The 16,077-nt window shown below is 41.7% G+C and overlaps 1 protein-coding gene across 3 annotated transcripts in view; it reads left to right on the top strand.

The window, feature by feature from the left end:
* STAU2 (staufen double-stranded RNA binding protein 2) overlaps window positions 1-5,563 on the top strand; it is a 251,657-nt gene extending 246,094 nt beyond the window's left edge. For 2 of the 3 annotated variants that reach the window (XM_037505302.2, XM_054692178.1), the window contains 2 exons: window positions 3,253-3,341; window positions 4,430-5,563. In XM_037505302.2, the coding sequence (XP_037361199.1) occupies window positions 3,253-3,341; window positions 4,430-4,523 (183 nt within the window). In that variant the 3' untranslated portion in view covers window positions 4,524-5,563. The remainder of the gene's footprint in view (window positions 1-3,252; window positions 3,342-4,429) is intronic. The other variant, XM_054692180.1, reaches the window with a different exon arrangement.
* The last annotated feature ends 10,514 nt before the right edge of the window (window positions 5,564-16,077 follow it).

Consider the following 16,077-nt stretch of genomic DNA (forward strand, 5'->3'; position numbering starts at 1 on the left):
GAATTTAACTTTTGAGAGCAACCAAAATCCACTGAAAGCCAAGACCCATGAATAAGGCAAATGATCAGGACAGACAAATTAAAAAGAAGGTGGGTCCATAAAAATGACAAAACTGGTCTGCTTAAAAAAATCCACAAAGTGCTTCTGAGAGGCTATTCCAAAAGCACCTGGGGAAGCAGACACTCTTCACCCTGTTGGCCTTCACAGGGCCTCTGCAAGGGAGAAGAATGCTCACAGCCAGAGCTTTCAAAGTGTGCGATCTTTGGCCCAGAGATTCAATTTCTAGGAATTTATCATCAGAAAATGATTGAGGTGGTAGTCAGAGATTTATCTGTCCGGAATCTTGGTGTCGTTCTGGCATGTTGACAACAGCTTAAAAGTTGGAAATGGCCTAAATGTCCAATAGTAGGGATTGGCCCGATACAGGAGGTACATGAAGTCCACAGCATACTCTGAGTCATGGAAATTGATGCTACTGGTGTTTTCCTTTTGAGATGTAAGACGCTTGTTGTTCATATTCATTGAAAAGAGCAGATTACAAAGCAATGCTAAAATACGATCCAAGTGAAAATATGTAGTTAGAGGAAGAAGACATAGAAAGACACACACCAATTGTGGTGAAATGAGATTGTGAATATTTTCACATTCTTTTTGCCTTGTCTATATTAAGATTTTTCTGTAATGAAAAAAAATTTTTAACCACAAAAGGATAATAAAAGAAAATATCAGAGAAAGAGGTTACTATCCTTAAAGAACTATGATGTTTCTCTATTAGTTTGTTAGGGTTGCTGTTATAAAGTATCACAAACTGAGTGACTTCGTCAACAGAATTTAGTGTTTCACAGTTCTGGAGGCTAGAATTCTATGATCAAGGTACCGTAGACTTGGTTCCTTCTGAGGGCCATGAGGGATCTCTTCCATGCCTCTCTCCTACATTATAGTGCTTAGCTGGCAATCTTTGGCATTTTTTGACTTCTGTCACATTATTCCAACCTGTGCCTGTCTCTTCACATAGTGTTCTCCCTGTGTTCATGGCTGTGTCCAAATTTCCCCCTTTGTGAAGACATTGATCATATTGGATTAGGGACCTACCTTACTCCAGTTTGACATTAATTAATTGTACCCTGTTGTCACCCTGTTTCCAAATAACATCACATTCTGATATGGAGGAGTTAGGACCTAAACATATGACTCGATGGGATAAAATTCCGCCTGTGACTGTACCCTAATGACGTAGCCCCACTGCTCCTACCCTACTGAGGTCAGTGCTTACCTGCCACCACAGCCTGTGACAGCTGCTGTGGGTATGAACATGGGCCACTGACATCCCTGCATGACTCCAGGTTCAGAAAGATAATGGTGAAAACAGAGAGCCTGTGTGAGGCATTCCTCCGACCAGCACACCCAGGCCAGGGCTGTAGACGTGAGTGGGCTTCAGCCACTACTAGCCAGACCAGTGGAGAGGGTTGAGAGGAAGCAGTAGTCTAAAGAAAAAGAAAAGAATGTATTGTTACTTTGGGATGAATATAGGAGTTGTGATTTAAATAATTGAAAGAAAAACCAAGGAAGTGGGAGCGAATATTATTACACAAAAATCTGCACAGGGTGTTTATTGCAGCTTTATTTATAACCATCAAAAACTGGAAGCATCCAAACTGTCCCTCCAGGTGGATGGATAAACAGACGGTGGTACGTTCACCCACATGATGAAATATTTTCAGCGATAAGAGGGATAAGCTATCAAGCCATGAAGTGAAGTCAGTTTGAAAAGGCTACTTACTACATTATTCCAATCATGTCACATTCTGGAAAAGGCAAAACTATACAGAAAGTAAAAATATCAGTGGTTTCCAGGGGCTTGGCGGGATTAGGAGTAGGGATAAACAGGTGAAATATGAGAATTTTAGGCAGTGAAAGCATTCTGTATGAGATTGTAGTGGTGGGTAAGGTACTATGCATTTGTCAAAACCCATAGAATATGCAACACAAGGAGTAAACCCTAATGTAAACTGTGAACTTTAGTTAATGATGATGTGTCAATATTTGCTAGGGAGCTGTAGCAAATGCACCACACTAATGCAGGATACCAATAATGGGGGACCTATGAAGGGGAGTCTTGGGTGTGGGGGGAGGAGGGTGTATGGGAACTCTCTTACCTGCTTCATTTTTCTGCAACCGTAAAACAGCTCAAAAAAAAAAAAAAGTCTGTTAACTAAAAAATCAAAACCAAAAAATGCTACAAGGAAAAAAATTTAAAAAGGAACCTGCACTTAAGTCAAGGAGCACGGGTAGATAAAAATCTGGGAAACTGCAAAAGTTAACTCTTTTCAAAAGGCAGTTGAGAAGATACAGATGCCCAAAGTGTGACCCAGCAGGATCTCCAGGATTCAAACAACCCTGACTGCTCACACCTACCTCAGACTCAACTAAGCCCTTCTGACAGTGCTCAGAACTAGTGGGTGTGGAGGAGGGGAGAAGAACCAAATTCTTATTCTGAGAAATAACAATTTGGAACATGCACAAGAGTGTCAACAAGTTATGTAGATCTTATCAGCAGCACATTTTTCGTGCCTCCCAGCTATCCAGCGAGGCTCCACCAGCCTGTCAACACCCTTCAGCATCCCACGCACCCCGGGCATATCAACACCTTGGGAGGCTTTGCTGTGGCCGGGCCTGCCTCCCCAGAACCCCTAGGAGCTGAGAGTGAAGGGTTTTCTCTCTCCTCACAGGATATCCTCACGCCATTCCCTCAGTGTGTGTGCGTGGCTAGGGACCACTTCTCTGCTCACATTCTGTGACCTGGTGGAACTTAATATCAATGAAATTGAATACTAACTTAGGAAAGAGTACCCAGGTTTGAAAACTCTGATATTCACACATCTGTAGGAAGAGAATGTATAGTTTGAGCAATGTTTAAAGAAATTCTGCAAAGTCATCTTCAAAGCATGATGGGCTCCATTTGCAAATAAAACATGGTGATTTTACAAAAGGATGAAGATAAGGACTGAGACTTGGGGAGGTTCCTCTTTACCACCCTAAACAAACAAATAGATAAAAGAAATAAAGTTAATACATTGTTCCATGATACAGCCTTTCAAATGTAATTTTACTGAATGATGCAAAAATATTTATTTGTACTAATGAGGATGATAGTGTTAACTATGTAAGTCAAATTTTTTCTACAACTATCTGTTATATTAAAGTCAGTGAATAGATCTCCTTATTTATTTGTGTGTTTGTTTTCATTTTTAGGCAGCTTTAAGTGCCTTGAAACAATTTTCTGAACAAGGACTAGATCCAATGGAAGGGACACTGACTATTGAAAAAGGGTCTCTTGAAAAGTGAGTAAATCTTATATCTTTACATTTGTAATATTGTATCTGTAAAAAAAATAAGACATGGGTAATAATGTGAAAAAAATCAAGACAAGACCATCATGCCTTATAAAATCATCCAATTAAATGTAAAAAGATAAAAAACCGTATATATGGCCCTATTCATAACAATGTCAGTGAGTGTTTTAATCCTCTACTGATAATTATATCTGAATTTTCATGACTTTGTTGGAAATGTTTATGTGCATTTTCTTGACTATAGAGACATGCAGAACTTAAAAGAGCTTGTTTTTCACTTTGTACTGCTGAGCTTTCCCTGGCTAAACCAAGTTCTGAGGTAAAAATGTTCATTCTTTCCTGCTATCTTGTGGGCACAAGAGAGAGAAAAGAAAAAGAAGTTGAGAAGAGGGGGCTCCCTTTCCTTCCTGGACTTTGTTCCTCCCATTGTTATATGAAACACAAGCAAGTTGTCACAAAAGTGAGGCTCCCGAGGGCAGCCAAGGCAAACATGCGGCTCAAGTGAGCATTTCTGAAATCCAGTTCTTGGCTTTGTTATGAGATTTGAGCATCGTGTTTTATCTAAGAGACTGAATTTGAGGTCTCTCCAGAAGCCCGATTTATACTAAAGTAATCAAAAGTAATTGTATTTACAGAGTAGAACCCAAAGAGTCTTTCAGGGCAGTAATAGCAGGTGAGATTTCAGAACACACACAGGAGATAACATTTTTAGAATGAAAAGATAGATAACCCAGGAAGTTAACCAGATGTATTGATCCCACAGTTAAACCAGGACACCTCCAAAACAGCATTCAGTCATTAATATTTTAAAGGTGACAGCATGAGAAGAAAACATTTGGTAAACAGACGTGGCATTTTAAGTTGTCTATAGATTGGCAACCATTTATAAGCTAATTTAATCAAAAACATTTCCACATGATCTCATCAGTAGACTATCTGAACATAAATATTGTTGTTTCACTTTAAAATGTCACTTTTGTGGTGACCTTTGAATCCTGTGTGCCATCTGCTAATAAACATGTCTGAAGACGTGCAACCCTGGACCTTCAGCTCTTGTTAATGTATTAATCTTCCAGACAAGCCCAGCATCTGGGAGAGAAAGCGGACAATAACCAGACACACCCGGGCTCCATCGCTCAGGACTGCAAGAAATCAAAGTCGGTCATCTAGCAGCTCCCAGAACCACGGCTGCCACCGCATCCTTATAAACCTGTCAGCACGCATGAGGGTGTCTGTGTTTAAGGAAATGAATGACTAATATCATTATTTGAGTCTTATGTGAAGACAACACTATTCTAACACAAGAGATAATATACGTAGTACTGTTTATTCAACGGGGGAAAAATAAAAACTTTGAGCATTTCCCTGGAACTTGAGATCAGATCCATAACTCATTTGCCCAAAGGCAGCAGAAATCTGATCCTGCTACTGGAGCTTAAAATAACAATTAATGAGAAGTGTTAGAAACAGAGGTAAAAATTTTAAATGATTAATAGAGAAGTGGGGCTTGGTTCTGTTGTTAATGATCGTTTTGTCGTGGCGCTTGTGTTCAGTTACCTTCTCTCTTTCGTTTTAAATAATGCTTGAAGATTCAAAAATTAACCAATGACGTGCTGTGGAATGTGATGGTTGTTGTCTTCATATAGAGTCACACAATTTCTCTTTTTACGCAAATATTTATAATCCTCATCCTGTATCCGTGTTGAATAACTTCAAGGCGCTCTACACAAAGAAGTCCGCCAACACACAGGTTCTAAATCAGGTCAGACATTTGATCAAAACTATGAAATCATGTTAGGGACAACTAGCTCCGGTATACTCCAGGCAGAAAAAACAAATTTTTAAAAAGCAGTTGTGGGTTTGGAGCTCCCTAATATTGTTGACCACGAAGGAGGCGTCTTGCCTCTACAGACCATTTGTTTCTTCGGATTCCACGTTCTGTTGTGGAAGGCCCACCCACCCCATCCGTGTGTCGTAGCCACTCGCCGTGTGCACCACGAGTGTTTTTCATCACTGCCTCTGGAGCGGAGACAGTGAGTAGGATCAAAATAAATAATGTACATGGGGAGGAAAGGAAAGCCTGTTGGAGGGGCCGTAAAAGTCTTGCCAGCTTGTAGCCAGCCACCCTGGACCAGCATGTGGGAATCCAGCGTGTAACAAATGCAGTAAAAATTTGGTTGGTTTCTGTGTGAAGTGTTGTCATTGTTGTTCTTTCGTTCCCTCACTCTCAGCTCTTTAAATACCACCTCGGCGAAACCCATCCCGAAGGCCGCCACCCGGCCTCGTCATCCTGCGCAGCGGCTCACACAAGGCCGGGGCTCCCGGGCTACAGGCCATGTCTGCGAAACTGCAGAGCCGCCTCCCGGGTGACTCGAGCCGGTTCCCGACCAGCCAATGTCAACTCATTGTTCAGGCTTTCTCCTTATTGATTTGCAAACGTTGTGCAATGAGAAAACAGTATATGATCTAACTGCTCGACCTGCACGACAATAGGAATATAATTATGTAAGATTTCACAAGCAAAACCAGCACAAATCATGATGTGACTGACTCACACGCGACTGGAGAGTAAACAAACAGCAACATAAGGAAATAACTCTAGGCTTGTTTCTAATGATTCCCATGTGGGGAAGTCCGCTGGTATGGGAAGGGCTGGGTGCCGGTGGAGGAAATAGGTCTTGTTACATAAAGATGGGTCCTTGTGGCGATAACAGCACATGTGTAAAGTTGAGGCTCACAAAGGTAAGCTGAATTTGAAAAAATAAAAGTCCTGCTGCCCAGCGCAGGGTGCAGAGGGCCCTAAATAATTTCCTTAGAAGAGACCAAGCCCTTTCTCCCCTCCACCTTTGCCACCTGAGACTTAGGCCCTTGATGGGAACAGGAAACAGGACAGTAGACCGTCCTACTTCAGGCAGGATCATTAAAGTAGATCTTAAGTTTACCAAATGCAGTAAACATAGCCCACCTCCTGCAGCCGCGGACCAAACAACACCAGGTCAGCAGGGCTGTGGGAGAGTGATGAGCTCAGGGAACAAACAAAGCTAATCAGTTCTCACAACCCAAGTATCTGAAGCATTTAACTCATGGACTATCAGACTCGAGTCATCCCTTGGAGCTGATGCAGTCCTGAACATGCCAGAGTGGTGTGGGGACAGGGCATGTAAATTTGCATAGGATCTCAACTCTAGTGATGGGATATTTATTTAAAATTCTATCCTGTCTACCTGCTTGAAGAGCCCAGAAAGGCCTTCAAGTACTTTCCTAGAATAGCAGTGCTTCCTGGGAACCATTTGGGTTTCCTTGGGGTTGAATTAGCATTGCAAATGCTGGGTGGCCTGCAGTCCCTGCTAAGATGCTTGGTTCTAAAGCACAATGTTATATATCATTAGAGGGGAAACCATTAAGTAGATTTATTGAAAGAATGTTTCTTCGGCACAAGGAGATCTTTTTGATGAAAAATGGAACTCATTATTCTTTAAAGGACACAGATTGACTTATCTCCTTTATCAATTACAGTGTCTGCTTTCAGCTTTTCTCAATCAGCACTGGGCTTTGTAGTCACTTCCCAGTACTGTGGCCAATGTGTTTTATGAAAAAGGTTTGTTTTTACACTTTAATTGGAAATATAATATTGCACTTTGGAACTCTGACCAGCCCTTCTAGTACAACTTGGCAAAGAGTAGTGGTAATACCACCGGTCAGGCTGTGACAAGGACATTCCTCCCCTTTCTGGGGTGACCTTGGTGAGAAGTCATCTTTGCATTCTTCTTCCCAGAAAACATTCTCAATAGTGATTATTTGTGACAGCTTCAACCAATTTCCTGCACCATAAAATAAAAAGATTAATGAAAAACTTACCTTATTATACAGAGGTTTTCAGGGCTCCTCATGACCTTGGAAATTTGGTCTAGGCCAATTGATTGGTATTTAAATCCTGTTGCAACTGAGTTATCACTGCAACTGCCCAGCGTTTGTTTTTTTTCTTTAACCTCCACTTGTTTCTGTGTGTTATCGTTATGGTTAAATGACAGAAAACCTAACAGTTTTGCACACAGAACTAATAAGCTGTTAATGGTAAAATCATATGTGAATTTGTGTTTTGAATCTCCCCTAAACTACCCCACCATGATATGCCTGTAAATGATATATGAATAAATGGGCAAATGAATGATCTACCAAGGGGAAAGATAAATCTGTTGAAGAAATAAAAATTAAATCTCATTGCTTACAGGACACAGAAATAGGCTGCTCTTGACAATAAATGCCCTCATGATTGATAAGGGGACTGTGGATGGTTCTTCATAAAAAATTTTTAAATGGCCAGCCCTAAAATCCCTTAGTTCAGTGGACTTTGGGACCATGGAGACCCACTGTCCTGCGTCTGCTCCATCTTCCCGTTTCTGCATTCCCTAGCCTTGCAGATTTAATTCCAATTCCCACCTCCAGACACATTCCTGCATTTCTACAATCACAAGAGAGATGTCTTCATGAGGAGGGATGTTGTGATATCTGGTTCAAAGCAAAGATTTCCCTAGACTTGGTCAAACCCAACTGTCTGTTTCTGGCCGACACCACCAAGGACCAGCTCACCTTGCCAAGATTCGTGTAAAAATTACCTCAATGGGGAAGCTTTCCTTATGTTTTCCAACCTCTCAACATGACTAAAGGCTCCCTTGACTGGATCCACAACACACTAATATATGCTGGGAATTCACAAAATAAATAAACAAATGAAACTACTTCACCCTAAAGAACCACATTCTAGCTTGAGGGGAAGGCAGACAAGGAAATGAGCAGGGAGCGTTGAGCATTTTCTATGCAGAATTACTGCATCGTAGCTACTTGTTCCACTGTTTATCTCGTTCAGTGAGCATCAGTCCCCTCACTCATCTTACTGTGCTTGGGACCCCTTGCTATATTCTGGTGACACTATCAAAAACTCACCTTCTGCTTTCCCTCTAGTAATTTGTCTTATCTCACCCCCTCTCACACACCCCAAACAGCTATTGAACACTCCTGCCTCACTGCCCCCAATACACACACTCGAGGTTTAAAGCTGTTTAAAACTCACCTACACTCAACAGATCAACTGAATTTATTCCTCATTGCCTTTCCTGGCCTGGGGAAAGTGCCCACCTTGCAATGGTAAGTACTCGGTAAATGTTGAATAGGCGAAAGGCCCCTAAACACCCTGTCATGACGGATTTGCCAGTCTCACCACAACAATGATTTGGACACATAGAGAGAAGTGTGGACTGTTGGATGGAGCCTCTGGCCTGGGAATGAAATTCTAATTCCATTTCTGTTGAAGTATAGCTTTGTTGAAGTCACTTGAATCTTCATGTTTTAGGGGTTTTTTTTTTAAAGATTTATTTATTATACAAGAACTGGGGTACAGGCCAGAAGTGTGAGAGGGTGAGACGATTCACCAGAAACAGAGCGGGGAGCAGAACAGGCAGATGGACCAAAAACACAGCTGAGGGGAGCAGCGGGCAAGACAGGAGAGGTTTGCAGCGCCATGTGGGTATCTCTCTGGCCGGCCAGGAATCAAACCCACACTGCAGAGGCTGTGGACAGCACTGCTTCCAGACCTGCTGCGCCACTGGGGAGGCCCTTCAAGTTTTAGTTTTTGATCCAAAAAAATAGGGATAAGAATATGCAGGAGGATGTGGTCTATTTTTATAAAGTAGACAAGATGTTAAACTAATACAATTCATCAATTTCAGTTAGCAGGTATTAAGGAAAGGAGTTTTGAGTCTGGAGACCTGGTTCAGATACAGAATGACCTTGACAAAAGACTTAGCTTTCCTGGGACTCAGTTTCCCCATCTATAAATTGATGGTCTCTAAGGGTATTGGAGTGCTAATTTGTATCATCATTAGTACCTTGATTACTGGTGGTATGGTTATATTCATATTTTGTTTCCAATATGTGAATTTTTTCTTTTTAAATAACTACACGGAAAACCCCACACATATTAATTAGAATACTTTGGTTGCAAGTTAGAAAAACTGATTCGAACCAGAGGTGGAAAACTTGTTACTAAACTACAGGGGTATATTCACAGAACCTAAGGGTGGACACGCAGACATAAGCTGGAGTTACAAAAGCTATGGGGAAACAAGAAAGTTCTCTCTCTCTCCCCCCACAATTCTCCCCCTTCCTCTGATTGTCAATCATTTCTCTCTCCCCACACCAACTCCTGCTTCTCTAATACACATGTTGGAGAACATGGCTTCCAGTCGAACCTACATTTATAGTAAACTGAAGAAACATTGACTCGCGCTCCTGAATTCAGTCCCAAAGTCACAGGAAGGAAATCCTGATTAGCCCACCTTGGACCAGGTGTTCATCCCTGTCCCGCATTTCACAAATATGTCTCCCAACTCTAGCCCTATGGAGCAGGGGTGGGGATAGCCTTCAGAGTGGAGAGAATCTCTGTTTTGAGAGAGAATACAATAGGTGTTGTCTTTAACTTCTTCCCAGGGGGGCAAGGCTCATTATAATAGTTTGCTTTCGATGTAAACAATGAAGCTTAAATAACTGAGCCACAGTCTCTCGACTTGGTCTCATAGATTAGTCTCAGGTTTGTAAAGTCTGTACTATTTTGTTTGGTTTTGTTAATCCTTTCAGACTTAGTTTCAAGGGTCTGATGAACCGCAAAGCTATCTTGAATGAGTCATAAAACGACGTAGGGAAAAAAAATCTTTGCAGCAATTCCAAGTTAGTATATATTTTCAAAAGCCTCTTACCTTTACCACAAATAATGAGACATTTAGATTGCAGAGTGGTTATCCATCCGCAGTGATTTCTACAGAACCAGAAGACCAAAGGCCACTTCCTGCTTTTGTTATCCTGAGCAGATTTTAACTGAAGGGAATTTCTGATTCTTATAAGCATTAGTAGAGATTGAGGCTGATTAGCTCTAATTTTTTTTTACTCTTTGCACAAGAGGGTTCAAGGGAGCCTAAAGAAGGGAGGCGATTTTGTAATTTAAGTAGGTGGAAGGAGGCAGATGATAGAATCAGAAATTTGGATTCAGAAGTTAAAGTGGATGAGGAAGTCAAGCTACACTGGACAAGAATGAGGAAGTAGGAGGGTCTGGAGAGGCATTTGTGACTGGAACAGACTAAGCGTTCCCTGCAGGTAAGTCTTTAAACGCCTTCACCTTAACTTTAGGAATGTGCTGTCAAAATCCTGTTTCCTCTTGAGTCTGCCCCTAAATCTTCTACATGGGTAAGAATTTTCCAGGGTTTAGCCACTGCTCCTTCCTCATCCTTTGAGTGGAGGCGGGGAGGAACTAGATCCCCTTTCACCAACTTGAGATGATTATTAACCTCCCAGCTTTGGCAAAGACCAGGACTGGATGTGAACTCTAAAAGAGGATTTAGCCCATGGGTTATCTCTGTTATCAGGGAAGGTCAGAACATTTCTTTTTTTGCTTGGAACCAGATTTGATTCCAGGCATCAAAACATAATGCACAACAGCTGTTCAAGTGTTCAGTTCCACTGTAGCCACTGCATCTGTCAGAGAAGTCGCCACTAGCCTAAAAACGCCAGATAAACATATTGGGCCTTCTATTTTCCAGCTTCAACAAAATTCTAATCTGTCAATAAGTCAGAGCACGTGCGTGGGGTTGGGTCTCCTTTGAGTTAGTCATTATGAAGGACAAATAGTGCTTAAAGTAAGGTGTCTATCCTCGAAGGTGTCTATCCTCAAAGAGCTCCCAGTCCAAATGGAAAGATGTTATGGCAACACAATACTTGGAGAAGATATACCAAGATAGAAATAGATAGACTTAATTAGGAACTGATTTCAGCTTCCTTTGTCCCCACAAAGTTTATGGGTAGCATTGAGGTTTTATTATCAAAAAGACTGTCTCTCTGGAGTCTTGCTTCCCTTAGTCTGCTGTCTTGGATTGGCTAACCTAAAACCAATGTTTTAGGGGTAAATTCCCATGATACCTAAGGCTTTGTGAACCCCCATCCCTTCCACCACTACCACTTCCATCACCACCACCAACCTTTCTGAATACTGATTATTGATCCTGACCTATCTTTTGCCAAGAAAGCCGTGTTGGGTGTGGTGAATAATTGGCATTCTGGAGTCAGACTGACTACATTCAATTTTTGGATTTTTCACTAATTCCCTGTGTATGTTCAAATAAGTTATCTTAGTTTTTCCAAACCTTACTTTCTTCAGCTAGAAAGTCAGGATGTCATCATTGTTATGTGCGTTTAATAAATTAATGTTATGAGTTAATATATATAAAGTGTTCTGAACTGGATGTGGTACCGAGTAAGTTTTCAATAAACATGAATTATTATCAACCAAAAGTCAATCAATAACTTAGTCAATAACTATTGATTGACTACCATGTGTTAGATACTAAGTGCTGAGGAGAAAGAGACTGAAATGAATAAGGCATAGCCCTGTTTTGTGTCATGGAATTGGCTTCTGAAACACAATTATATAGCATACACATAAATAAATATTACCCCAAATTGAACGGTCTCAGAGACCTGGAGTGGAGACCAGCTCCAGAAAGCTCCTATGGGCTACTCAGACAGGATTATCTCTGAGATACATTCTCCACAAAGCCAAATATCTGTGGTTCCTAATGCCTCTTGGGGACTCGTTTGGTGAGAATGACCCACAGGTCAGAGCCTTATTTATGACAAAAGGATTACACATTTCCACATACCTTATGCTGTACCTTTTGCTCTAGATTCCTCCAAGACCAGAGGAAGATGGCAGGAGAAACCTACCAGTAACCCCAAAAGACACACGTATCCCCCAAATTCAGGAAAACCAAGACTGGGGTGGTGCTTTTGAAACATAAGGCCCAAACTGGACTTGGCTGTTGTTGGTATAAGCTTCTTAAAAGTAAAGAGAAAGTAAATAGCTCTGTCCCTCCTGGCCAGTATGAAAAAAGACAGTTTATCACTTCCATTCTATCTGGTTACAAATAGTACCATCACTATAGGGTCTTTTTACATAGTCCTTTTTCTTGGTACACCACTCTGAGAAAGAGAATTAGAGACATAGAAAGTAGTAGGGAGGGAGAAGAAGCACAAAGAAGGTAGATTCAATAGTCTTCCAACACCACATGCTGGGAGAGGGAGGCCATCCATTTCCCCTGCTCAGGGAGCTGGGTAAGCAGAACTCACTAAAATAGGGAGTGCAAGGGAAGAGCCAGGGGGCAAGTTCAGTTTTGAACTTGTTGAGTTTGATATGCCTGTAGGACATCCAGAGGAAGATCTTCCACTGGTAACTAAGGTTGCTGTCTCAAAGATTAGAAGGGACCACAACATTGAAAAGAATGTGCTTGTGAGCAATAACCACAAAGGTGGTAACCTGTGACATGCCATCAAGCCATTTCTCCAGAGAGATGCTGTAGAATGAGTGAATAACAAAAAAAATTGGGAGCACTATCCCTGAAGACTTAGGCTGAGAAAGAAGAGCTCATGTAGTTGTCTAAGAAGGAATGGAAATTGGTAAGAAAAGGTTAGCCAGGAGGATGGAAGGGTCAAAATCAAAATCACCACAGTGGAGAAGTGAGTGAGAAAATAAAAAAAGGAAATGAACCATAAAATCTGGCATCAGGAGGTCACGGCTGTCTTAAGTAGTCCTGTTGAGGAAAGAAGAGAAGGAAGATGCAAGGAAGGCAGCCTGCTTAGATTGAGGGCCTAGACAGCTTCTGAAGCAAATTCCTAAGTGTATCCTAAGTGTATTTGTCTTCTAGACACTTGATATATGAGTACATTAGAAACAAGGACTGTAAAACTGTCTAGGGGACAATTTGGCAATGTGAATCCAAATATTTAGTGAAAGAAGGATGCTGTTGTCATTAATCTCTGCCCACTCACCCAGAGATGGTGCCTGCTTGGGTGCTGCAAGTACTGTAGAAGGAAGCAGCACCCGCAGGAACATGTAAACTATCAAGACTCCCTTGGATCAGCTTATTCTCCAGTTACCTGTGATGGGGGATGTCTTGGCTGCCTCTGAAGATGGTGCAGCTGTCATGGGCATTGGCTGCTCAGCCTGTAGATGCTGCCCCATGGGGGTTCCCCTTCTCACCTCTGCAGTGGTTGCCCTGTGTTTGGGTGGGCTTGTGCTCTTAGCTCTGCCTGCTTTTATTTGCCTTCTCAGGTTAGTGATTCTATTTTAAGAGCAAAACTATGAAGCAGAGGATATTGGTTTAACTTCTACTAGAAGTAAACCTGGTGTGGGTCTTTGGCAAGAGCTGTGTAGAGGACTAAGGTTGTGAGGATGGGACCTGTGTGGGTACAGACTGGGTTACATATGTTGCTTTAGCTGCACAGGATATAATTAGTTTTTATTTATTTATTTATTTATTTCTGCATACAAGAGCTGGGGTGTAGGCCAGAGGTATGGGGGGGTGAGAGGATTCACCAGAGACAGAGCGGGGAGCAGAACAGGCAGACTGACTGAAATACACTGCTGAGGGGAGCAGCAGGTGAGACAGGAGAGGTATGCTGTGCCACGTGGGTAGCTCCCTGGCTGGGGATTGAACTCATGCTGCAGTGGCTGCGGATAGCTTCATAGGGCCACCAGGGAGGCCCTAATTAGGCTTTAATGGTGGATTGAAAATAACTAAGAGGTCACTCTCTTTATTGAGAAATGGAATTTTTTTTCCTGCCGCTTGTGTCTGGGCTGGCCTATAATTGCTACATGAGCAGAGTCTGGTGGAAGTGGTGGTGTACCAGTTCCAGGCCTAGCTTTCTGTGTTTAACTTTCTGGTTCTTCCCTGTTGGGCCTCTCCCTCTTTTGCTTCTCATGTTCTGAATTCAGTCGCTGTTTTGAGAAGCCCACGGCTCATGGACAGGCCACAGCCACATGTATGCTTAGCTGAACTCCAGTGGCAACCGCTAGCCACATGAGTGGGCCACCTTGGATGTACCAGCACAATAAAGTCTCAGGTGACCATAGCCCCAGACACCATCAGAGGCACCACCCAGCTGATCCCAGTCATCCCACAGAATTGAGAGAACTAATGCAAGAGTTTTGAATTACAGTTTCTGGAATGGTCTGTTATGCAGCAACAGATAACAGTTTTCATATGACTTTAACCCAATTGCTGGAGTAAACTGACAAAAGCAAGCTTTATCCATTAACTTCCATCTTTGTGGCACAGACTCATTACAGGCAGCACAACAGGGTTGGAATTCAATCTCACGTGTGGTGCTGAGGCACAGGACAGAGGAAATCCAATGGGAAAGAGAGGGGTCCTTTTCCAAATGAGGGAGTAGAGTCACGTGGGGGTAGGGTCATTTCTATACAGATGACTGAGCACAGCACTCAGGTTTTTTTTTTCTTTTTTCTGTTTTTGTTTTTCTTGTCAGACTCCATAGGAGAGGGCCAGATGCCAAGAGTAGGTGGACTCAGATGGCTAAGTTCCCATTCTTTCTTGCACTGAGGGCTAATTTTAGTTACATGATATGACACTTGATCACAATTCCTGTGTGTTTGTGGCTTTGTGCAGTACCACCAGCTCAAGTCTCCCAGGCCTCCAGTCCACTTTGAGCCCTTCTCAGCCCTGAAGCCTACTTGAATCCCTCTGGCTGGCATTAAGCTCAAGCTCAGGGTGCTACAATGCACTGGCTTATATTATTTACTGTTGCTTCATCTGTATTAACTTATTTGAGGTAACATTGGTTTACATCACTGTATATGATTCAGAAGGATAGGTTCACACCTCCTCAGATGTGCATCACCACACCCCACTCACCCTAGAGCACCCATATGCCATTATCATATTCCATTGTGCCCCCTTCAAACTTGTTGCCAACCCTCCTTCTACAGTGGCCTCAATTCTGCAGCCATTTCTAGATGTTGTTTTGGTTTAGTTCTGTTTTGTTTCTCTATATTCCACATATGAGTTAAATCATCTGGTATTTGTCTTTACCCCTCTGACTCATTTCACCTGATATAATCACCTCCACTTCCATCCATGATGTCACAGATGGCAGGAGTTCATCTTTTTTTTTATAGCTGAATAGTATTCCATCGTGCATTTATACCACATATGCTTAATTCAATTCACTGTCATTGGGCACTTAGGTTATTTCCTGTATTAACTTTACTAAAAGCCTCAGCCATAAGCTCCTCAAGGGCAAGAGATTGTGCTGTGTTTTGGATCCTAGACTCTGTGAGGTGGGTCAGGAAAAGATGACAAAAGCCTGAAGCACAATCTTTTGTCTCATGGGTACCCAGAATGTGTCTTGTGGGCCAGGGCTTTGAACTTCATTGAATTAAGAGTAACTTGGAAAGTTCTGGTTCCACTATACTGGCCAAAATTCTATTTCTTTACTGATTGGTATAGTTGTTACAAAGTATCTTTAAACTTCAATTCAAATGAATTCATTTATAACAGATAAAATTTACTTAAAACTTTCCCTACTGTTATAGCTCTTTATATTTCAGATTTAAATAATTTTAATTTGAATAATTTTAATTTCTAACATGAAGGTTGTATTGTTTTCATTTTGTCTGGAACTTAAATGATAGCAGAGAGATTGTATTACTAGGAAAAAAAATATTAAACAAGGTGGTCTGTGGTGAGTTACAGTGTATGGAATTAATTTCACATACAGGTTTGGATGATCTCATAAATTATTCTTTTCATTGGCAATTTCACCCTAGTCTGCTAGATTGAATTATTTCCTTGTAATTCAGACCCCCTGTGCAGTCCGTGAAGAA

Source organism: Talpa occidentalis, unplaced genomic scaffold (assembly GCF_014898055.3).
Source record: "Talpa occidentalis isolate TD23 unplaced genomic scaffold, MPIMG_talOcc4v2.1, whole genome shotgun sequence".
Classification (NCBI taxonomy): domain Eukaryota; kingdom Metazoa; phylum Chordata; class Mammalia; order Eulipotyphla; family Talpidae; genus Talpa; species Talpa occidentalis.